At 38.5% G+C, this 26346-nt stretch overlaps 1 protein-coding gene across 1 annotated transcript in view; it reads left to right on the top strand.

Annotated features, from left to right (window-relative positions):
- The window catches only part of LOC131688764 (uncharacterized), a 73631-nt gene extending 52260 nt beyond the window's left edge, over positions 1 to 21371 (top strand). The window contains exons 3-6 of the mRNA XM_058973274.1: positions 12442 to 13075; positions 13141 to 13272; positions 19964 to 20142; positions 20206 to 21371. Of these exons, the coding sequence (XP_058829257.1) occupies positions 12442 to 13075; positions 13141 to 13272; positions 19964 to 20142; positions 20206 to 20670 (1410 nt within the window). The 3' untranslated portion in view covers positions 20671 to 21371. The remainder of the gene's footprint in view (positions 1 to 12441; positions 13076 to 13140; positions 13273 to 19963; positions 20143 to 20205) is intronic.
- The last annotated feature ends 4975 nt before the right edge of the window (positions 21372 to 26346 follow it).

Below are 26346 nucleotides of genomic sequence, written 5' to 3'. Positions count from 1 at the left end.
GCTCTCTATGCGGTCACAGGTGGAACTAAAATTTTGTAACCAAAACATAACTCGTATTATTTAGTACAATTCTTGTCAACATACTATTCAGCTAAATCTAACCATTATTTCACAAAAATGTAGTTCGCGGAACTTGGGGAGTTCATGTCCTTGGGTACGAAAGTGACCTCCAGGACAACATTCAAATAGTGACACGAAACTAGATCCGGCTAGACGATCGTAAGATCCTCGTGTTACTTCGAAAGAGGAAGCAAACGTTTATGTAGACACTCTTTCAGATAAATCTCCGTTTACAGTCCCGCTAGTCACGAACGGAGCACTTCGTTTGCCACATGATCAGATTGCTTGCCTGCTTCCTTACTTCCTCCATAACATCAAACTTGTGCTGGGCGATGAAGAACAGTAGCCCCGGAAGCTGCTAGAAGTCCTAAGTCTTATCATCCACGATCAAGCAATGAGACTTCGTCAGCATCTGGATGTACAGTTTCCGGGCCTATTACTGTCCCATCGTATATTGCCGTTCGCTATGATTAGGAGCCTTCTGCACCTTGTACGCATGCAGTCCCTCCCGGTCCGTGGTCTCTGAACGAAAAACTTAGACAGATTTAATTTTTTGGCCAAATCCCTGACCGAAGCATTGGGATTCCGCTTAAACACTTTCCCTACACGCTTGTGATCCTGATCACTAATAGAACATCCGCATTTCTCCTTCCGTTCGATGCTCAAAGTTTGGTAGTAATGTTTAATCATACGACTCACCGTCGCTTGCACGATTCCGAGTTGTTTTCCGCTATCCCGATGAGAGAGTTGAGGATTGTCCAGGAGCTTGCGCAAAATCAATTCGTGACGTTGCTTTTCGGTCGACGCCATTTTTTCTAATTTTCGAAAAACTGACAGCGATAAAAATACACTGTAAACAATACACTCTAAAATACTTTTGCCCAAATTTTGAAGAGAAAATACCCAATGGGCTATTTCCTACAGCGTTTTTACCGTGATGCAATTTGATGTGGGACATTCTTTATGTGACAAAAAAACATAACTTCGTATTAGAACATAACTTTGTATTAGTAGCACAGACTAACAGACATAACACTATGAGGGAATTCCCTAAAAAACATCGATCCGTCAATTTTCCCAGAACACTAGCTCCACCTTTTATTCACGGTCCCAAACACTCATTTACTGGTGGGTTGCCCCTCTGGTTTGGGAGCAATTTTTCACTAGTGGTCTATCCCACATATGCTTGTTCACATGTCAGTGGCGCCATAATGTCAAATGTGGCCACAGTCCCAACTACAAATATATTTAAAATTACCGTTAAAGCGGGCGAAGCTTTATTTTTGAGTGTTATGTCTGTTAGTCTGTGTTAGTAGTCCCTGGTCAAGCCACAAGGGTCCATATGGGGTGGGCTCTCACAGTATCTTCTCTGGTCAGCTTGATCGAGAACGCACGAATGCTTTAAGATCGGCTCCGGCGCACAGTGTTTTAAAACGTCGTTTTCGTGCTCAAAATTAATAGCGTCTAAACCGTTGACTTTAGAGGTATAGTTTGTTCTGAGAAGTTGTTGTTCTTATGATTGCGCATCCACAGGAGTATATTGTTCAGTGATTAATTCACCTATAAGTGATATACGAAATTTATTTTCCGAACTAATTAAGCTAGAGACTTTATGTCTTCGGCAAAGTTGTAGCAAATGTTACTACAAAAGAAATTGCCAAAGGCACCATACATCTAGTTTTAGTAGTTTACGAGTTATGGGACATATTATATGGAAGACCCCTAAAAATTAGTTTTTTCATGATAACTTTTTTAGACATTCTCGTATCTTCTTGAAATCTTCCACAAAGTTATTTGCGGTATTGAAACACGTATTTTTGCAGAACATAGTTACTTCCTATCTGTTGAATTTAAAAAGATATTTCAAATTTCACGATTTTTTTGGGGTAACTTCCACCTTAAATAATTCGTTAAGGAGCAAAAAGGAGCAAACAACATCATAACATACTGAAACTACTAGCTTTTTACTTTCATATAGTGGCCCGATTGTTAGTCATTAAAGACATTAAAAACCCTTCTGGTGGGATTTCCATCGTTTTTTCAAGCTTACCAGTATCCACTGATTGTTTAAATTTCACTTGACACACTTCTCGAATGCACGATATGCTACGTTTCATACTTTGATCCTGATTGTGGTCAAAGTTCCCTTTTCCTTTTTTAGACATCTATGAATATGTTTTATGCAATTTACCATGAAAAGATGAAGCTACTTATCGCAGTGCGCTTGAATATTTAATTTTATACCACTGCGATGGCATATTGTATTGAACATAACACTCGGGGAGAATCGCGTCGACTAACAATCGGGCTTCTATATGAAAGTAAAAAGCTAGTAGTTTCAGTATGTTATAATGTTGTTTGCTCCTTTTTGCTCCTTAACGAATTATTTAAGGTGGAAGTTCCCCCAAAAAAATCGTAAAATTTGGAATATCTTTTTAAATTCAACGGATAGGAAGTAACTATGTTCGGCAAAAATATGTGTTTCGATACCGCAAATAACTTTGTGGAAGATTCCAAGAAGGTACGAGAATGTCTAAAAAAATTATCATCAAAAAACTAATTTTAAGGGGTTTTCCACATAATTTGTTCCATAACTCGTAAACTACTGAAGTTAGATATATGGTGTCTTAAGCAATTTATTTTGTAGTAATATTTGCTATAACTTTTCCGAAGACACATAGTCTCTATCTTAATTAGTTCGGAAAATAAATTTCGTATATCACTTATAGGTGAATTAATCACTAAACGATATACTCTTGTGGATGCGCAATCATAAGAACAACAACTTCTCAGAACAAACTATACCTCTAGAGTCAACGGTTTAGACGCTATTAATTTTGAGCACGAAAACGACGTTTTAAAACACTGTGCGGCGTCTACTTTGGGATCAGGAATTGGAATAGTAATTATTGGAAGGCTTTCCCTCACTTATAATCTTATGTATAACTTACAATAGGTGTGTGTGTGTAGCTAGATGTAGGTACTTGTCTGTACGTGTACGTCTGTCGTGCTGGTGGATTCTGGCGAGATATGCGCGGTACTGCTCGTTGCTTTTGTAAGTGATTAGATTTTGAGCCGATGACTTCGGAGGGTATCCACTGGATACTATCCAACCCTTGAATGCATACGACTACGGGAAAAGGGGTGCAAGTGCGGTTACACTGTCCAATTAGCGAGTAGGGATCGGCTCTTAGTCCTCCTGGAAAATTGCGTTGCCGCGTATCTATTCCAAAGGAGTGACTTGAAAGCGGCTCCAACCCGTCGCATCCTCGAACTTAAATACATACGACTTCCTTGCGTGGTTTTGGAAAAGCTTGGCGTTAGGCCACATTCTTTTTCACTTGTTGCAGTGATATCTGTAGCATCATTTACCTGACTGCGAATGTTGAAGCGCGTCCAATATACTTCGGCATGAACTACCGGCTAGTTGATTTTCACTTCAAAAAACTTGAGAATAATAATTGAGCGACCGAAAATAAAAGTCGCAAGTATAGAATTTGCTTCGTAAAACCCGTTTTAGATATATTAGAATATAAAACCGGAAATAAACTTCAAACGTAAAAATCGGACGGAGATGCTTCAGCATAAGAATCGCTTAAAAAACTCGGTAAGAATGAGCCTCCAGTATAAAAACCGGTTAAAAATAAATAAATTATTCGCAGGAGCATCCGTATATCGTGATATTCAAGATTAAAAGTCGGCTAACAAAAACTACTTTGTAAGAATCGTACATATTTTCTTCCGGTTTTTATACTGAAGGTTTTTTTATCTGACTCTTGGAGAGGAAAGTCCCAATCCGATTTTTATGCTTGAAGTTTATATCCGGTTTTTATATTCTAATATATTTGAAGCGGATTTTATGAAGTATGTTTTGTCCTTGTGACTTTTATTTTCGGTTGCTCAATTGATAGCGGCTGTTCACGATAGTTGTCTGGATGATAAGATCTTGGCCTCAGTAATTTATCCAGCCTCTCCCCATGGATGTACTTTCCCGTTGTATAATATTTCAGGTGCAGCAATTATCGTGCACTGCATAAGTGGTGTGTATAATGTCGGTTTTAGTATTTCTATTTGAATTGCTTGGTATTTATATCAGTTTTCACTACGGAGTTTTTAATTTAATTTTATCCCTAATTTTAAATACTTTTAGTACTCTGACCATTTTTAACCTACTAGACTATAATCAATTATGCAATCAACAAGAATATAGTACTATAGATGATATAAATGCTAATACATATTATATAAATATAAATCAAAATCATCATGAACGCCAGTATGCTTTCTTTTTAGATTTTTACTTCTCCTATCAGGGCTTCATAGGGTGTACGATTCGAAACGGTAACAACCCACAGTCTTCGGTAATGTTGATCCTTTCATCTTAACCTATACATCTGCCGATGTTGGGATGAGCAAGATGACACTGGCTTTTTTCTGAATTTACTGTTTTCATTGCCATTTTTTCATATATTTTCACATACAAATTTAAAAATTCTTGTGATTAAACCGGAAGCAACCAAAATAATGGTCGCAAGGACAGCACATGCTTCGTAAAACCCGTTTCAAGTGTATTAGAATATAAAAATCGGAAATAAAAACTCCACGAGTAAAAATCAGACAAAAATCCTACCGTATAAGAATCTCTTAAAAAGTTGTCACCCGTAAAAATCGCCAAGGTTGAACCTCCAGTATAAAAAGCGGCTGAGAATATTGGAGCATTCGTATTTCGAGATCTTCAAGATTAAAAGTCGTCTAAAAACAACTTTGGTGTCCAATCTGTGAGACTAAACACTATAAACTTATTGATATGAAGAAATTTGCAAAGGTAAATATTTCCTGCCAGCTTAAAACTAATTCGAATTTGCTTAGGGCCATCCATAAATGACGTAGCATTATATGGGGGAGGGTGGAGTTTTGTGTTTTGTGATGATGTGTGACGACGGGGGGTAGGGGGTCTTGTCATGCTACGTAGCTTTTTTAAAGGGGAATAACTATCATCGTTTTTTATTTTTTTTTTAGATTTTGCCGGACAAGGGGGGTAGAGTTACCGTCAAGCTACGTAATTACCAGGGGGTATTTAGAAGTTTGTGACGAAATGCTACGATGGGGGAGGGGGGTGTTAAAAATTGCTCAAAAAATGCTACGTCATTTATGGATGGTCCCTTATGACATGAACCACTTTTTGCGGGGATACATAAACCACTTTTAGGTTCAGATTTTTGTAATTTTTTGTTAAGGGTTGTCAAAATAATGTGTAACTATAAACGCTAAACGCAAACGTAAAATGCACAATATCTCGTACCCTACTTTAAGTCGTTATATCAGAAACTTAAAAAGGACGATAAACGAAGTTGGAAGCTGATTTTGGGCAACAAGAGTCAGAACTGACTGCTTATCTTTTTCATTGTTTATAAATAAGATTTAGCGGTGTAGAAACCCGAGCAAAGTCCAACATCAAAATTACAGCAAATAGACAATAACATATTTTGATATCAAGCATCAAATTGAAATCTTATTTTGATATCAGTTTAAACTTTTTCAGATATGACATCATATTTTGATCTCATTTTGATGTGCTTACATTTTTAGAAAAAAATGTTTGTTTCTATTTCTTTGCCAAACATCAAATTGATTTCTTATTTTGTTATCAATGAAATATTTCACCATCTCAATAAGTTTTCAATTTGCTTTCACTGATAGCATAAATAGTTTTCTGTTTGATGTCATAGTGCAATTTTTCTACTTTCGATTTTCATGCCCAACTTTTTTCTAGTGCATGTAGGGTTTCCAAACTATTTTTCCTTGAAAACGGTTGTGTCAAGAAACACGAAAAGCCTATTTTCATAAAGATAGGTGCTTCCATGGCAGTGCTAGAAGCTGGTCAATCTTTACCTTCTAATGCTCCATACAATTCTCCTGGAATAATTACAATAGTCCAGTTACGTGGAAAACGTAGCCAACGACAGTCTAAATTGATAAGTTTTATCAGTTTTCAATAATGTTGCACCATAATGAAGATATATGAAAAAATCATTTTCCGTCGTCAACGTAAAGTGTCCCTGGCAGCACTGCTCCATCGGAATCCAATCAGACTAACTGCAATAACTTCAGTTCTAGAGCTGATCCTTGTAACTGTTAATACTCAAATTAAAGGCAATAATCACATTAATGAGCCTTACTTGTTTTTGTGAGCAAATCTCGCCTCAATCAAAAGTTATAACTTTTTAAAAACGTTGTTGTCCACAAACAACATGGGCATGAATGGGTTAACCGTTAAAACAACCAAAATGATAACAACCTGAGCAATCATTCCCTACTACATCACAATATCAAGTTCTCAATTTGTTATCAGACTCTGCTCGGAAACTCTTTTTAGAGGCTACGAATCAAATCAATCTGAGTTCTCACTGAATATAGGGGAATTGTGGGAAAAACCGACACTGTGGTTAAAACCGACACCCCACAACTTTTCCTAGAAATCAAATTTTTATTCATTTCATAATGATACATTATTATTAGTACGTTTATGTAGAGCATTTGAAGAAAAATTGGATTTACGTTAGTGCGCCGAATGTCATAAAAATAAACAAAACATACTCGTCTGGATGTAAAATTTCGTTGGTAGATTTTAAGGTTTTAACAGCAGCGTTCATACTCGTCTGGATGTAAAATTTCGTTGGTAGATTTTAAGGTTTTAACCGAACAAAAACTTTTCAAATCACCCCATTTTTCAGTACCTATTATTATCGGCCTTTCCTATGATCAACTAGGTGCATTGAAGATGAGTTTGAGAAATTCAATATTTTTAATTGCTTTTATAAAAAATGTGCGCTGTTGGGGTAAAACCGACACCCTTTGGTTAGGGTAAAACCGACACACTGTTAAGATGGTTGTGTTTACTTGCGATTCATTACGAAAGGCTGGGGATCTTTGTGACACTTCAATTAGCCTATTAGAACACTATAGTAATAGCTGAAATGCACAGAAATACTTTTATTGAGTTTATTTCTTATAAGTCTCTTTAAAAATCAAAAATTGGAATTTTTGCTTATCTGATTCTATCGCAGCTTTTGCTATTTCTGCAAAAAGCTCATCAAACCGAATTTCTAGTGTTCTCTTGGTTTGTCATAGATGAACTTTATCACAATGAGACAATGATACTATGTATACCCCAATAGATCGTTGATGATCAGAGTCCGAAAAATCAAATCTGAAAAAGATATTTTGACTAAGAAGTGTGTGTGTGTGTCACTTATAAGTGAATGAATCTAATTAGCAGAACGTAGAACGCTTACAAATCTTCTCTTACGAAATAAAATGACACTGGAGGTTGCAATGATGTGCGCAAGGATTATTTGGAAATACTCATATCAATAAAGAATCCTATAGCATAAAATACTCTTATTGATAGTACTACGCTTTCGAACTTTCTTTCCCTCACTACATGATGAAGCAATAAAAAGCACATATTTGCATCATACATACTCGCACTTTGTTACTCACGCATATATCTAATTTTTAATAAAGATAAAGATTTTAAAAAAGTGAAGAGAAAATAAATTAAATGAGGTGTCGATCTTACCCCTATAGGGTGTCGGTTTTACCCGCAGTGCCTACAAAAAGTCACTTTGTTTTCCAAGTTTTACAACCAATAATTTTTAATGAAATTAATTTTTCGAAGCGCTGAAAAAATTAAGTCTTGTTAAGAATTTTCTGAAGAAGAATTGTGCATTATAATTATAATTTTATTGGTTTTGTGGCAACTTAGAAAAAGTGTTAAGCTTAAGGTGTCGGTTTTAACCATAATTCCCCTACCTATAATGTTCCATCGGCAGGCAGAAAGTTTAGGTTTCTACCAGGTTAATCACCAGAAACTTACGCGTATTCCCAAAGACTCAACCACGTGAGTTTAGAAACTAGGAAAGAAGACGAGGAAGAAGTAGCATCACTACCGACTCGCCATAAATGAAATTGATCAAAGAAAAACACGATGGGAGAAAAAAAAGAACACAAAAATAGTAAAAACAAAAACAAATAATTTGTGAAAGGGATTTTATACTACAAATATACAAATGAAATTATTATTTTGCAAAAAAGACTTTTTTCGTATATTACATGTTTTTATGATAGTCTGGATAATGGTTCAACTATCCTCATGGAGTCGTTAAAGTATCCCCACCCGTGAGGATACTTGAGCTATTTGACATACTAAACAAAAATGCATATAATTTTAATAACACGTTACTTTGGTTTACAAATTGTATCGCATATAGTAAAGCAATGTTTGAACAATATTGTCCTAAATTTCAATTCAAGATATGAAAAATATTGCAAATGACAGGGAATTCCTTGAGATGCTTCAGAAAAACTAGATAGTTGAAAATATTGCCTAGTTTCAGTCGCTTTACTCTTGTTAGTTTTCTCATCAGCAAATCAGAGCTTCTGCGTTTGGCTACTGGAGACATCACTTTGGACCATCCTATTATTTTAGGCGTTCAGGTACCTCTATGTGAACTGTTTGGATTTGTGTCAAGCTGGTACCAATATGGAATCTGCTTTGATTTATCATCTGACTGGCCCCAAGTTGATGCCAGTTACTGATGAGTAAAATAGGAAACGCTAATTCAACTTATATTGTACACATTCAATCGCAATTCACTCTACAGCAGTTCAATGCTTCAGCACGGCTTGCCTGCTTCGATACTTCACGCAGCATGACTTTTTTCCTCTAAACCAGTGATTCTCAACCTGGAGTCCACGAACTTCTAGGAGGCCGTTAAGTCGTTGTTGGGGGTCCACAAAGAAAAATATATTTTTCAAATGCATATGGGTCATTCCACGCGAAGTGATCAAGGCACGTGTAATCGACTTTCATGGATTTGAACCAAATTTGGAGGAATTGTTCATCTAGGTAAAAAATCCAAATTTTTGTGTCAATCGAACCACCCCTCGGTTCATGGGAGCACCCCCGCCGTTTTGACAAATAGCCAAAATCCATGATTTTCCTTTGATCATATCTCCGGTTCTATTTGCTCTAGAGTCAAACCGCAAGATGGTTTTTGAAGAAAATTATTCAAGGAGGCTAGAAAAATATTGATTTTAGCGGCAGTGCTGCCAACTATGTGATTTTTTCAATTAAATAATAAAAGGTATTTTTTCTCTATACATATAGGGTTACTGTGCCCTAATTCATCTTAGCACCTCTATTCATCCCACCATTTGAACACATTTGTTAGAGCAGTGTCTGCTATTTCTATTCAATGCATTAGCTCAAATGGTAGTATCAATAGGGGCGCGTAGTACTCGACTTTTTGCTGCGCTCAAGCGCAAATATTTCGAAGCCAGAATTTTTGTGGTACTGCTTCTTAAGAACGAAGCAAAGATGTTGATACCTATTTAAGCGCAATCAATTCACTGTAAGCCGAGCTATCAGCAAAATAGTGTGACATGCTGACTAGTGAGATGAATAAGGGCTCGTTTACCCTATTTGAATTTTCAAAATTCTAATGCCATCGTGTTAGTCCGACATTTTTACATGAGAAACACTTATAATCTCAATATGATTTGAGCGGATCCGTTTTGAATGGAAAAATAGCAATTTTCCATATAAAATCGCAAGCGAACAACACTAAAAAACCAACTTGAGTATTCTGAGTTTAAACATAATTTTTCGTGAAGTAAACGAGAAATGATGAAAAACTACGTTTTTGGTTTGCTTCTAGCAGATCGGGGTAGATTTTTATGACCACTTGAAGATTTTCTCAATTTTGGCCAATAAAAATGGATTTTTATATGAGAAAATGCGAGTTTTTCTTTTCAAAATGGCGTATCTCAGGATGCGCTCAAATTATATTGAGATTATAAGCGTTTTTTTTAGGTAAAAATGTCTGAGGAACACGATGGCATTAGAATTTTAAAACTTAAAATATATGTATTGAGAGCAAAATTACAACTTTTATTATTTAACTGAAAAAATCACATAGTTGGCAGCACTTCCGCCAAAAACTAATATTTTTTCTAGACTCCTTGAACAATTTTCTTCAAAACCATCTTGCGGTTTGATTCTAGATTAAATAGAACCGGAGATATGATCAAAATAAACTCAAGGGTTTTGGCAATTTGTCAAAACGGGGGTGCTCCCATGACCCGAGGGGTGATTCGATTGACACAAAAATTTGGATTTTTATATATAGGCCCTAGATGAACAATTCCTCCAAATTTCGTTCAAATGCGTGAAGGTCGATTTCAAGTTTGCATATTTTTTATCACTTCGCGTGGAATGACCCACATTGAAGTTTCAAGTCTTGTTTCCTATCAAACTGAAAATAACATATAGGTAGCATACAAAATCGATGTTTATCCGTGCGGGACCGCAGCAACCCAGGGTGATTTCTAAGGGGTCTGTGGTACAAAAAAGGTTGATAACCACTCATCGAAACTATAGTTTTTACTGGACTGCCTCTTCCGCTCATCCAAAAATCCAAAAAAAAAAATCAAAAATGGTAGGCTTCTAAAATGCAAATCAAAAATTATCTACTAAAATATTAAGAATGACTTCTATTTTTACTAAAAAATCTTATCCTTTTGGAAAGATATTGATTTGTGCCCCAGAAAAGAAAGACGAAGAATGTGTTCGGTCAAAATGGCAAATTTTGACATTGCATACGGCATGAACATTGAATAAAAAATTACCGAACTGTAGGTTATCCTTCAGGTTATCGGCTATACTTATCATCACCATTCCGGTCGCCATGCATTTAACAATTTAACTATGGCAATTTGGCGATGGTATAGGAACTAGCCTATTTCCGTAACATTGCTAATCAATTTTATACCGTACGTGCCCGGCATGCCAAATTAACGGTAATCCATCGTTCAAGGTTGATTTAAATGATTTCAAATCAGCTTTGAACTTCCACAGTTTGTGAAGTTGGAGCTCGTACAGATCATTACACCTGATAGCACCGGCACAGTGGATGTATTTGGATCGAAACAAATTATTAGAATAGGAGCAGCTGTGTAGAATTTTAATATATTTGGCAGAAAAGGAAGCTACAAAGCTGATCTACTATTCACAAATTGTAGGCACTTGTTTACAAAGAATATGTATCTAATAATAGGCACAGAAATCTGACATAAATATGAGCTAGTACAATTTTTCGCGAGAACTCTGGGCAAGCTTTACATTACAAATCACAAACACCTCAAATTTTCGCTTATGTTTCTTTTCTGTGATATTAGCGTTGAAAAATTCAAACCCGCAGGCATGAATCCATGTTTCGATAACAAAACAAGAGCACGCAAGAACATGGTTTTAAGTTCCTATTCATCCTATTTATTTTCAGTTATGTCTAGAGACTCCTTTTCTTGCCGAACATCACGCTTGACTGGGGGTTTGCGTAGGATCACAATTAGTGTTTCCATTTTTGGAGCTAGCATGAACCCGCGGCTAGTTTAGTTCATTCACTAAGTTAGTGTCGGATTCTGATGAGACGAAGTCGAAACGCAAATTCCTTAACAAATTAACTATCATTGGACTTTTGGGAGTTTTGTACAATAGAAATATTCTGAATTACCAATATGTTGCCAATAATGAATCTTCGTTTATTTGATTTCACCTCCAAAACGGTACAATTCATACAAATGTTTTCAATAATAGTGGAGAGATATATGCATAACATATATATCATGATCAACCGCCACATACTGAAGAGATGAAATCGAAATGTTGAGTCCAACTTTTATTGGTAGATATTGAGCCCTTCAGCATAAATGCTTTTACTCACACGCGAAGTTTAAATCGAACAGACATTCCTATCTACAATGATATCGGCGAATGCATAAAAAATACTCATAATAAGCATCAGCTTTACCAGAAGCAGTCTTATATCATCATTTCAACAACAACACCTTCTTACTGCGGCGGTATTTAAATTTCCATTTTTCCCTTTGGTCCAATTAACGATTGCTTTCTGCCTGACTAGACTTCATTCAAACCGTCACGAATAAATTCGAATGATGCAAAAGTTGGCCTAGTCAATATGATGCTCAACCTGTCTACAGATGTTGTCGGTATGTATTAAGCTATTTTACGCTCCAATAGTCATGCTATTACACGATGATACAACTTATCTTTCATCTCTTGTTTGGAGGGTCTCCAATAACATGCTTGTTGTAAACACCGCTCGCAGTTGGTACCTCCGAGATAATGATATCTATTTAATGGGCTATTAAATCATTTGTGGTTAGAGATAATTCCATACAACAGTCTATTGTTATCTCCTCTCCCTCTCGCTTATTAGAAGAGAGCAAACGTAGTACCTATATACCTATTCATCGTGCAATTACAATCATATATTTCTCTCTTTCTCCACTATACAGCACAGCAAAAAATCTCCATCCACGGGAGCATACCGTGAGCAGTTATCCGTCTCGAAACACGCACTTGACGATGCAACTGTCGATTGTTTCATTGAGCTCCCGGTACAAGGAGCGGCTACACCGGCTCTGGCTGCAGAACCCTCTAACTCGAAAGAACCCAGCCCGGCCAGTATCAAGCTGAAAGTAAAAACCAAAAGTCGCCAGCAACGGGAAAATAGTCTTCGTAACACTTTCGGCTGGACACGAATCGATGTCCTAACGATGCTGGTGGTGTGCATTTTCCTGGCCTCATTCTGCTTCTCAGCCGTGGTGGAAGCTCTACAAACGCTTTCCCATATTCACCACCAGGACGCGATGCATTATCCAATCCCGGTGCTGATACTCGGATCCATGGGAATAATTCTGAATGGGTTCTGCTACCTGCTTATCGGTGGCTACACGTACCATCAAGGTAGCTTCCTGTATATCACTTCCAGTGGAAATGTCGTTCTGGATCGTGTCGTCACTGGTGACGGCATGCGCAGGGGCGAACGACGACTCTCCGGCTCGCGGAAACACGTGGCCGCTTTGTCGAGTGTACCGTACGAGGCGGCGAAACGGCAAAGTCTGCGAGAGATGATGAGAGATATTTGCAGTAAGTATTCGTTAATAGAACTGATTCCGAATGAAAAGAAATTCATTTTGTTCTCTGTGTTTCAGGTACCCTATTTGTGATAGTTTGTTCCGTGATCGTACACTATACGAACGAAGACGAAGGCACGTCCAAATTTGTTGATCCACTGTGTTCGATCATGTCCTGCGTTGTTCTGCTATCACTCAGTTATCCTTACAGTAAGTGTATAATTTGTTACTAAACTTGAGGGTCGTGTTTCTTGGTCTCGCTTCCTAAAACGAGTGTGCCTTTTCGTTAGCGTAATTCGTGAAGAGGATACTTCCGTCGTAATTCGCTAGTTTATTGCTTTCTTCGGGCTGCTTTTTATCTATAAGCCTGTCAATGTAAAACACATTTAAGCTTTCAATATAGGGGTCCCGTTTCAAAATATCGGGTGTGGCAGCCGCGTCTGTTTTTGAACGTTAATAACTTCCATAATACTTAACAGAATGATTTGATTTTTACTTTACGAGCTCGACAACATTTACAAGATTCTTATATTTAATATTGAAATGTGTACGATTACCATCAATAACGGAAAAATGATACTATGAGAACGTTATAAACGGACGATCTGATTGGTTGCTGTGTGCGGCACGGATCCATGACCAGTGCAAAAGTGATAAAAGGTCATGCTACGTTTCATACGTTAGTCTTTAAAAATAAACTGCTGACGGGGATGGATGTCGCTCACTCCGTGCGTCTGGGCCATGGCGACAAACCGAAGCAACAAATCGATCAACAAATTAGCCCTTATAAGCGCTATTAAACCACTCAAAAGAATTCAATTTAAAAATATTTTCCTTCGCCAACTATTATTTTTATTTCCAATGAGTGGAAGGATGCATACATATGGAAAAAAATCGAAGGTTTCACGCACCAAGCCGCAAATCTTGAACAGAAAGAATTGTGAATTTCTGCCGATTTTAGTAGGTACACCCATCTTGTCAGATGCCCGGAGACTTTAAGTCAACACTGGGAGAGAAAGCGATTATTAGGATTCATCTCCGTGTTAGTAACCGGGCATAATTGGAACAGAAGTCTCCCACCCGGAGAATAGTTTTTTGGCAAACAAATTAACCCTGATCAGCGCTTTCAAACCACCCAAAAGAATTAAACCTTTTCCTTTGCCAACTATTATTGATGTAGAACACTTCTATCGTTTCAATATAGGAGCTTCGCTTTAAATTTTTCGGCCGGAATTTTACCCGTGTTTTTGAACGTGTATTAGATTGATATTTGCGCTAACTGATAAAAAATATCTACAACAATTTTGTAACTAACTAAGGCTTCGAAACTGAACCAAGTACTAAATCGGGGGTTGTATGCGAGTGCGACATCATTCGTGTATTACACTCGTACTGGCTATACCAGCACGTCTTGTTGGCGAATCCCTCGTTTGCTGAGAAAGGGTCACTGCGCAGATCGTGTCAGTGCCAGAGCACCCGTCTACCAGGCGCGTGATAACAGGTATATCAATATCATCCCCCGTCATCTGCAGCTAGCCATTCGAAATGACGAAGAGCTGAACAAACTGCTCTCCGGCTCGACTATTTCCCAGGATGGTGTGTTACTTAATATCCAGGCCATTCTGCTGCCAAAGAAGACCGAAAAGAAACCGAAGAAAGCTGCTACCACCGGAGAAGAAGAAAAATGCTGGTGATGGTGGTGAGAAGGCAAAAAGTCTAAAGGCCGCTAAGAAACCGGCTGCTAAGAAGGCCAAAGCTGTTCCTGTTCCTGCAACGGCGGAAGCCGAAGACCCCTAAGCCAACGAAGGCCCTCCGCATCTGTCAAAAAAGCTGCCCCGAAGAAAAACACCGCCGGCATGAAGTAAATTCGCGTGTCCTCAATATTGCCGAAATAGTGCTTTTCAGGGCTAACAAAATCCACTTGTATCTTCCGTTAACACTGTTTCCCATGAATTTTCTAGCTAAAGCAACAGCACACCCATTCAAATAGTGATAAATATTCTCGATTTTTCTCATCGGCAAACACGTGGTTTATAGATCCAATAAAATAAAAGATGTTTTCTGTCACTAAAAACAAACGAGTGACTACGAGAAGATCATTAGCGGTTTTTAGCCAAAATTAACGATGAGTAAATAAAAACAACGGTTTTTTGCGTTAATAACAATTAACGACAAACAAACCACCACCGTGCACATTAATATGGGCTGTTTTAGACTAAATAAACAAACAGCGAATACAGAAGTACCTAATTGGCTGTTTTCAGTTTTAATAAACGAACGACGAGCGGTAAGGAAAAATGTTTGGCTGTTTCGATGACAAGGCACAGACTAATACTACGTTCACACTACAAGTTAAAACGTGTTTTAACGCTATCCCAGTCAAAAAGGGCAAGTTGCTGGCTAGCAGGGGGCTATTTGCCAACTCGGATGCGCTAATAGCCCTACAATTTGCTGGCAATTAGGGGGCTATTTTAAATGCAACATTTGAGCGATTTGCCACCGTCATTTTTTGCCGCTCTACCCGCCCTTAAACCGCCCCCAAATCGCCCAGAGAACGCGCCATTTAATCGCCCTTGATTGCCCAATAATTAAAAATAATAATTATTTTCGGATTCACTATCTACTCACATAAAATTATCAGTACACTACGTAATCACCACCAGACTATAGGAAGAATGGTTGGTGAAATTCGTATTGCACACCAAAACTTACCACAATCTGACTTTCATTTAGACTTTAGGTCAGAGATCTTGTTCCACTATACTTGCACACGATTCCACAATTTCCCACATTCATTGGCTAAATTAAGTGCACTAAACAAACAAAATACAAGCGGAAACACGCCAATTGCTTAAAAAAAAAAACAATTTTAAACTTAAGCCAAACATGAACCACCATGTTTGAAAAATGCAAAAAACAACCAAGTCCATTTCAGCCGCCAGAAAATTTGTCTAAGTATTGAAATTGCCTTTAAATCGCATTCGCAAATTGCATTTGTTCCTAGGGGCAATTAGCACAGGCTAGTTGAGTCAAACGTCAAACTTTTTAAATCGCCTGACCATGTCCGTCCGCATTTTTTTTGACAGGGATCTTGATGACATTTTTCTTGTTGCTAATTAGGGACGATCCATAAATGACGTAGCATTTTTTAAGTGATTTTTAACACCCCCCTCCCCCATCGTAGCATTTAGTCATAAACCTGTAAATACCCGCCCACCCCTGGTAATTACGTAGCTTGACGGTAATTCTCCCCCCCTTGTCAGCGAAAAATATAAAAAAAATAAAAAACGATGTTAGTTATTCCCCTTTTAAAAAGCTACGTAGCATGACATAACCCCCTGCCCCCTGTCGTCACACATCATCACAAAATACAATACTCCCCCCTCCCCCATATAATGCTACGTCATTTATGGATGATCCCTTATTATAACATATTTTAACTCTGCAGTGTGAACATGGTATAACAGACATAACACTCGAAAATAACGCTTCACTCGCTTTAACGGCCATTTTAAACATATTTGTAGTTGGGACTGGGACCACATTTGCAATTACGACGCCACTGACATATGAACTAGCATACGGGGGATAGACCACTAGTGAAAAATTGTTCTCGAACCTGAGGGGTAACCCACCAGTAAAAGTGTTTGGGATTGTGAATAAAAGGTAGAGCTAGTGTTCTGGGAAAATTGCCGAATTTTTTTTTTTGAGGGAATTCCATCATAGTGTTATGTCTGTTAGTCTGTGGGCAAAGGACCAACTACATACATAATTAGCGATTTTAAAGTTGAACAAATAAAAGTAAATGAAGAACTGTTAATACGAATGCTGCAATGTTTACTATCTTCTGAAAGGTTTAACTAAAACCAGTTATTTCGGTACTTCTAATAGAAATACCGAAACAACGGTACACTATAGTTGCTATATTCATAGTTAGGCGGAGACACTGCGCGGAGCCAATTGAGCATGTCAAAGATCTTTTTGGGTGCATATGGTGATTATGGTGTAAATTATTTTACTCTTTCCTTGTGCTATCGAACATAGTGAAACGAAAATAAACAATATTTGTTTTCTGTAACACCGAAAGATATTCGGCCCAGTGGCGTAGTAGTGGGGGGAGGGGTGGTAATAATTTGATGAAATTCGAAAAATTTGAATATGTTCAACAAAAATGTGCCTAATACTTTAAATACTAAATACTTCTCTAAGTTTCATTTGCAAAAGATATCTTCTGAGAATATTTATTGTAGTGAAATTTAGTAACAGACCTCAGCACCTACCGGTCGGCTCGTTGTGGAGGCTAGGTCTACCGCCGAGGACAACAACAAATAGGTCATAGCGAAGCGGGGAGCTAAATGGTTCCTTATATCGTAACAAAACTGGGAGCTAATTGGTTCACGAAACGGACTTCGGTACCGAGTGAAATTCCGCCAGATTCTGTAGTCCTTCACTGACGGCGAACATAGATTGGAGAGTGTGCGAGAAGCATCCCCATAGCGAGCATCTCAGGCGAACCCTGCTACTGCACGGAGAACGACGACCGGCAAACTAAAGTGGAAGACGAAAGCCTTCAACAAAAACCTCTTTCTTGAGGCATTTCGGCCGGACAGCGGGATCCAGAACGTTGAAGCGGCTGATCTAACAAGAAGGGTTGTGACGGCTTGTGACGCTACAATGCCGCGAAAACTGTAGTCACGCATGTACATGTCTCAGAGCCAGAAGGTGAACTGAGAGAGCAAGATCGGAGAGTGAGAGGGGAGCGCAAGGCGACGTTGTGGGAAGCCTGGGCCGCTTTAAAACGGGAGATCAAGCTTAGTAAGCCAGTTTACCATAAGAGACTGTGCTGAGAAGTAGACGCCAATCCCTGGGGGACGGCGAAGGTAAGGGCCTGTCTAGGCCAGCTGAAATGTGCGCTGATAAGCTAAAGATAATCGTTGAGGGTCTCTTCCTGAAGCGCAATCCAACTACCTGGTCGCCGACACCGTACGGCTAAGAAGAAGGAGCAAACACAGACGAGTGGCAAGTGACTAACGACGAGCTCAAAGAAGCGTCGATGCGACTAATATCAAAGAAAACCCACCGGTCCGGATGGAGTACCAAATGTGGCACTGAAAGCTGCGCTTGTGGCATATCCGGACATGTTCAGTGTGGTACTGCAGAAGTGTCTAGCTGAAGGCAATTTCCCCGAAATGTAGAAGGTACAGAAGTTGGTGTTGCTGCCAAAGCCAGGAACACACATGGAAAACTCCTCGAAACAATTATCCTTAACATGCTGACGAAATGCATGGAGGGTGAGCGTGGACTGTCCAAGATGCAGTTAGGATCCTGCAAAGAAGTATCGACATTGGAGGTAATTCGGACAACGCTCGTGAGTACCGAGAAGGTAGTTAAACAGAAGCTAAGAGGAGATCGATACTGCGCTACTAGCTGGGAAACCATCGCCGCAGCGCTGAACGTAATAACCATGCCAAATCCTGACGAGCTACTTTCAGAGTAGTGCTGCTGTACGAAGCGAACGAAGGGCAGAAGTCAATGCGAGCCACAGTGGGCGTTCCTCAGGGCTTCATTCTCGGTTCAGCTTTTTGGAGCGGGATGTACGACGGGGTCTTGACACGGTGACAGGATAATAGACGCGATCGAGAACTGGATGAACAGGGTGGCGCTGCAGATAGGTAACTACAAGCCGTAGGTGTTGTTAGTCAGCAACTGCAAAGCGGCTCAGAGGACGCAGATCGATGTCGGAGGGCATGTGATTGCATCGAAGCGTGCACTGAAGCAATTGAAAGTGATAATCGACGACCGGTTGAGCTTCATCAACCACGTAGACAACGCCTGCGAAAAGTCGGCGACGGCAACGAACGCAATAGCGAGGATCATGTCAGACGTCAACGCCCCGAGAAGCAGCACGAGACGTCTGGTATCTAGCGTTTCGTCACCGATACTGCAATATGGGGTTCCTACCTGGGGACAGTACACATTATCGTCTGGATGATAGCCATTTGCATCACCCGGCGGAGGACATCGAGTGCTACAATCGAAGGAACACCAGAAACGTAAGAAAGATGGTGAGAATCGATTCGATGACGACGTGGCAGCAGGAATGGGACAATACGGAGAATGAAAAGGAGACCTACCAACTAATTCCAAACCAGTTGACGTGGGTCAATGCTTTAGCCCATATGTCTATTATGTGTGGTATTACTTCGAGGGGAGCTAATTGTGCTTTATCGCCCTCTTTGTTTTACTCACGAGTTTCCCTCAGTTAACTCGTAGCCTCGCCCGATTCATTGCTTCATTACTATTTCATCATCCTCGGCATACATTAGGTCGTTTAGACCCTCTGCATACCTAAGCCATTTAGATCCAACCCTATATGCGGGTGTACTTCCGTGAGCCATTTAAATCCCGTTTCCGCAAGCCATTTAGCTCCCAGCTTTGTTGCGATCTAGTTGTATAGTTACCGGCGGTAGATCTTTCTTACTCCGAGTGAGAGTTTTCCGTCAGCGGAATTTCTCCCAATAGCTATACCCGTTTCCGTAAGCTATCTATCTACCAGTTTTGTAGGGTGCCTAGATAGGTTCGGCGATTCCGGGTGCAGCGTGGCATCCGGTACACTGGCGCCTCGACAACTTGCTACCGGTGCACTACGGTTCGAAAGCCAGGAGACAAATCTCCTTGCGCCCAAATCGTTGGGTTTAGATATATGGAGTCTTCGGCAAACTTTGGAAAAATATTCGCTTATCATCCTGTTCTAATTCAACCAGATTAGATTGCGGAAGTCATCAATGTAATTTCTTTCTAATTATTCTGCTTGCTGCTCTTCTCGTAGTTACGAAAAACTGACATCGTCTACCGACGCTCTTCAGATATGCTAATTTTCTTTATTTGTTACCATTTCTAGTGAAGGAATCTGGAATGATCCTACTGCAGACCATTCCGGACACGATCGATATTGACATTTTCGAGAAGTCACTGCTGGAAAGTTTCCCCGACATTGTCAGCGTGCACGATCTGCACATTTGGCAGCTGAGCTCGAATAAGTATGTGTCCACGGCGCACATAATTTTTGAGTCCCCCAAGGTGAGTATAAAAATAATCGATTGAAGTAACGCAATGAATGTCTAATTACCATTCCTCCACTAGGTATACACCGCGATCAACGATCAAGTTATCAACTTCTTCCGCGATCAGGGCATCAACCAGGTCACCGTTCAACCGGAGTTTAAAACAATGGTTCCAGTGTTACCACTATTAGCTGCACCAACTGCTGCTACCGGTCCCGCCAGAAACAGTCTGTGCTTGATGCAGTGTCGCCAGGTGGCTTGTCTGCAGAAACACTGCTGCGAAGGAATTGTTAAAGAGGACTGCAAAAAGGTGCCAGACTCCGTTGATGCTCTTCAGCCCCCAGCAAACGATCGCAAGGAAGTCGAAGAGATCCCAATGGAGATTCAAAATAGGCCAGAAATAGTAATTAGTGCCAGTAGTACCGCAGGGTCGGTACACGAAATACCTCAAACCATGATCGCGGAAGTAGTAATAGAAAATGAAAGTGAAACTCAAACCCCTCCCATCTGTACAACGACAATAAACGATGAAACGAAGGCTTAATAAGAAAAACTAAACCGTTTTAAGCCGGTAGTATACTATGTCGAACCAAAGATAATTAGATCCCTAAAAAGCGTCCACATTCCATCCAAAATAAAGCGATTAGTCGCTTTGATATTATCGATGCTGTAGTAGAGGTATTGCAGGCAGTGGCGCTAATAAAACAGTAACCTCGTGTCACCTGTTTTCCACCACAGATGGGAGTCTTTATACTTGTTGATAAAGTTATGAGCTTTGTCGTCGAAGAAAACTACGATAATTTGATGTTGAACGATCTGCACAGACAAATAGTGTACTGCCGTCGTTAGTACAAAATCCAGTAAGACTGAACCCTGACGATAACGGAGGAGAAATAATGCATGAGTCGAAAAAACAACGGACACTATTCGATAATTGTTACGCTTATTGCAATTTCAAAGTGTTAAGTTTTAACCGTTTTCCTTATGTCTTCTTAGTAGCATGAGTTTAGCAAAGAAGAACACCAATGTGTTCGAAGGTTTACATTGATTCCTAGCAGAGCAGATTTTAAGATATTCGTTTAAGTGCTATTGTGATAATTTAATTGCGACGACAGCCATACTAAAATTTACATAACGACTAAGATGAATTATGGTACACAATAGAAAACGCAATCGAGCGTTTAAATTTTTTTGGCATTTCTTCCATCAGTAACATAGTATTAATGGATATTATAGACAATATGAAAATAATATAAAATCGTCTTTCTTGTCTGAAGAGCTAAAAGAAAATTAGTAGCATCGACATCATGTTATTGAATAATATACTTCACTCCAGATTAGTACGCTGCCTCGAAATCCACAAACAGAGTCCGTAATTTGTATTTCCAGAAATTATCTAGAATTTGTCGCAGGGTGAACATCTAGTCCTTCTCAAAACCCGCTTTGGTATTGGCAGACAAATAATTCAGCCAACACGGTCTGCTAAACAGAGCACGAGAGAGTATTTTTATAAGCGGCATTGAGGATCGTTATACTTCGAATGATATTACACTTGAGTTTGTTGCCCCTTCTTGAAGATAGGGCTTATGAAATCATCCAACCAATCCGAAGCTATTTTTTTTCTTCCACCCAGAAAGGAAGAGATAGAAGTTATCGGAGTATTATATCTCCCATAACTTCTATCTCTTCCTTACAGGCCCGTGCGCAGAAAATGCTCATGGGGAGGGTTTTGATTTTTCTACGTTTCACATAAAAGAAAGGTTAAACTTTGAAGATTTTTCATGAGACCTGGAGGGCCGAGTATTGTGTACCAATCGACTCAGCTCAACAAATAGGGTAAATGTCTATTATCGAGAAGGAATGGAATTGGTTAGTGGTAGTGTCTGATTGGTTTGAAGTAGTTAATCCTACCAACTAAACTTAAATCTCTTGTATCTTGCCATCTTCATCTATCCGAGGCCACCATTACACCGTAAAAACATTGTTCCTAAAATCGTGCATAAAGTACCCTGAATTCTGGAACATTCACGTTTTTACTTTACTTTACGAAAACCGGACTATGAACGAAAATTATGTGTTTTATAATTATGTTCAATTTCGCTTCAGTAATGCCCTCATAACGTTAGTGGAAATATTTGGTTTGTTTTGTGAAATTCAGTCACGGTTGCCTTGTCATTGCCAAATTGATTTTCTGTACGAGAACTAATTCACAACTTTATGATCATTAATCTCAGTTGACTCATAATGTTATTCATAGATAGTTCGCAAAATCAAAACATTGTCAATATTTTCTTGTGCTCTATTTCATCCATCCATTCAATCCTCATGATCTAATTCATGATACCTAATATATTAGACACGACTTACCATTCGTGCTCCTAAAATAATAAACAAAATCATGTAATATTATTCATGTATTCGTGAACTCGTTCATGATTCTTAGTATAATAGTCACGACTGACCGTGCGTACCCGTGAAATAAATCACAAAATTTTAAAATGTTGGTCATGTCGTGAACTGGTTTATTTTATCTAGTATAATAGTCACAAGTTACAATTCGTGCTTATGAAATAGTTCACAAAGCCATCAAATATTATTCATGTAATCGTAGACAGGTTCATGATTCCTAATATAGGGGAGACTGAGGAGACTTGATCCCCTTTTTTATTTTTCAATCCTACTCCGTGGAATGATAAACAAACTATGTATTTTTTGTAGTTTTATATTGTTTCTAGGGTTGACTGATAATCATAAAAAAATTACATGGAAATATTATACTAGACATGAGCTATGAGCATTTTCGGAAAACAACAAAAAAATGGAAAATTCTTTGATTAGTGGAGACTCGATCCCTAATTTGGGGACACTTGATTATTTTTTGAAAACGTGTTTAAAAGAGCATGTAGGGTAATAAGCCTATTTTTACCCTGTTTCTATTATCATCCTACCAATCTGAAGCCTTTGGTTAGAACAGCGTCTGCCATCTTTGCTCAACGCATTGGCTCAAATGGTGTTGCGATAATTGGGGTACTCGATTAGAGTTTTTGCTGTGCTCAAACAGAAGATTTTCGCCATTCTCAAGACAATTTTGTTATTATATTGGCTCTTAATAAGAGGCGAATGACCTTAAGGCTAAAACCACCATAATCGAAATAAAAAAATAGCTCCTAATAACAAAGCAAAGAAGCTGAAATAATAAAATTAATAATGAAATAATGTGGTACCCTCCCTAATAGGGCAAAAATAGGTACCTAACCCCATTCAATGTTATAAATGTATTGTGGTATTGATTAAATTGTTGTGATTTACTATTTTTGGTACTACATATTATCCATCTCTCACCTGATTTTTATTACGAATTCCTCAAATCTCTGTGCAATGATTTGAAAGCTGTCGTTATTATGGTTGAGGAACGTCAAATGTGGGATGCATGGTTGCTACGTATGCTGTAGTAAACATTTACAGTTTATTTTTTGTATGATGAAGGGTTCATTTTTGACAGTTTTTTTTGTTATTTTATGGCAACAATGACTTCAATTGTTCTGGTGTGAATTTGGTTATTTTCAGTAGTGTGTATGAAGCATGGCGAAGGGGATCAAATCTCCACGAATTTGAAGGGATCAAGTGAACCCATAGCATCTATTTCATCAAACTTTAGTACAAATATAGTTGAACAAAAAAATCAGCTCAATCATAGCGTATTCATATAATTGACATTCTCCTGTATTTCTGTATGCAAAAGTATAGTATGCAGTGGGAGACTTTATCAATTGTATAAAAGTTTGAAAATTTGGAAAATAAATCTTCTTCAGTTCTTCTGAGATTTTTTTCTTTAAATCGGTAAAAATTCGGTAACACATGTCCAATTTATTTTTTTGTGTTAAAGAAATCTTTGTTTAGATAAAACTACGCAACTTTCTAGTATATTCGATTAATGTATTTTGATCCGCCTTTGAGTTACAATGATGGGATCAAGTCTCCCCGGGGATCCTCAGTCTCCCCTATTAGTCACGATCCAAGATCCGTGCTCGTGAAATAGTTCCCAAGTTCATTACATATTATTCATGTCTTCGTGAACTGATTCATGATTTCTAGTACATAGTAATTTACGATCAATTTTGCATGAAGGTATCCCTAATCATATTCAATTTCATGGAACATGGTAATGAAATTTTCACGTGAACTAATTTCACAAAATTTGGAGTATTATAGTCATAGAATCATTCTTGTTCCGTGCGTGTTTTCATGAAATAACCAGCTGCTAGCGACCAAGAATGGGTACGAGCTGTAGATACAAAAAAACCATTATGGCTATTATCGTTATTAATTTGATGCCTTTCAGTGCAATGTCTGGATAGAAAACGAAAACTGCGCTGAGCGCCGCAAATCGTGTTCGTGATATAGTTTACGGCACAAAATCCCACGAACCAATCATACTTTTATGATCCAATTCACCTTGTCACGTTACTCCCTCAAAAAAATAGTAACCAAAAAATAGCAGATCGCGATAAGGCGAAGAAAAATTACGAATACCACGATGAAACTGCTGATATCATGTCAAATTACTTCTGGTGTCAAATTAGAAAGTAAACTCTAGAATAAAATATCACGATAAGATGAACAGAAATTACAAAACTCGTTACTGAGGTCCTGAAATCCTAAACATAAATCACACAACTCGTGACAAAAATATCAAAACTCGTCACTAAGATGCTGAAATCATGTACACAAATAAACTGTTGACTAAAATATCACGACAACATGAAAAAAAATTTTTGAATACCATGACCAAGTTCCTGCAAGCATGGACATAAATCACATTACTTGAAATATTCAAAATTGTGACTAGAATCCTGAAATTGTGAACATGAATCACTTTACTCATGACTGAAATATCACGATAACGTGAATGGAAGTTACGAAAATAGATCACGCTACTCTGACATAATAACCGGATAGTAAACTCATGAATAAAATAGCACGTTAACGTGATAAGAAATAACAAAAATCGGGGATTAACTCCTGAAATCATCAAAATCGCTTGACTGTCGGCTGTGTATGAATGTATAAATTATGAACAAGACTTATAACAAAAACTAAACATGTCCAGCGAACAACAGTAACCCATCCAAACATTCAAATGTAACGTCATGTATATAGTTGGGCGAACTAGTTTTGTAGAACTCAGAGAGTTTCATGAGTACTAGGTCTATTATTCATAATTTCAGAAACTTGGTCATGGTTTTCGTAAAACGTTCAGTTCACGAAATAACAATCATTTCTTCATGAATTTTTGAACGTATTTTTGCCTTTCTCCTATAGAACCGGTTTCAAGTGTTTCAGCGTCGATACATAGAATCTCAAATTCGTTGCTGTCGGTTCATTGTATGTATGTGCAAGTCGTACTGAATATGTATAGACATGTTCTCCATTATATTAAACATAATCAGCCATGGAATCGTAGTTTGGACAAATGAGAAAGACACAATTGCACCACTAGGCGGATTAAAACAGGTTTTTCTATGTAGGCACTACTTCAGTGTGGATTGTACTCGTGCTCTTTTTATTTTGTGTTAATCGTTCATGTTTTTTGGCGCAACTCGTTTCTTTTTATTTGCTAGCTGCTGCTGAGAATTTTCGGCGGCGGTATTTCTTCCGATACCGATGACCATTTTCGCGAGCCATTTAACTGTCATTCACTCCGACGGAGAGATCATCGTCTGTAAAATGTCTGCAGCTTACGATATCTCGATTTTCTCGGACATCATACTTTTTCCTTAGATCCCGGTGCAAACCCGCTGACCGACATTTGCTATGTAGCTGATCTACTCAAAACTAATACTAATATCGAAATATGCCGAAACGTGAACCGGTCCAGAGATGCCGACCAACATAACTTACATCCCTTTCCAACCACCTTCGTGGGGTTTCTTCCTTGGTTTTTTCAACGACTTGTTTCTAGAGTGACCGAACTCGAATAACACTGCTCGCTGTATAATTTCATCTCTGAACAGTAAGTTAATAATTTTTTGAATATAATTCAAAACCCTTATGGGAGGGGTTTAAACCCCTAAACCCCTCCTCTTGCGAACGGGCCTGCTTCCTTTGTATTCTTTAAATTGTCACTCTCCTAGAAACCCTGAATGAAAAATGGATGTCGAACAAGCTTCGTCTTTAAAGAATCCATCTTCCCGTTGATAATATTACATATTGAACTCGG

The sequence above is a fragment of the Topomyia yanbarensis genome, chromosome 3 (genome assembly GCF_030247195.1).
Source record: "Topomyia yanbarensis strain Yona2022 chromosome 3, ASM3024719v1, whole genome shotgun sequence".
NCBI lineage: Eukaryota > Metazoa > Arthropoda > Insecta > Diptera > Culicidae > Topomyia > Topomyia yanbarensis.
The sequence above is the reverse complement of the archived record's forward strand: the minus strand, read 5'-3'. Positions and strand labels throughout refer to the sequence as shown.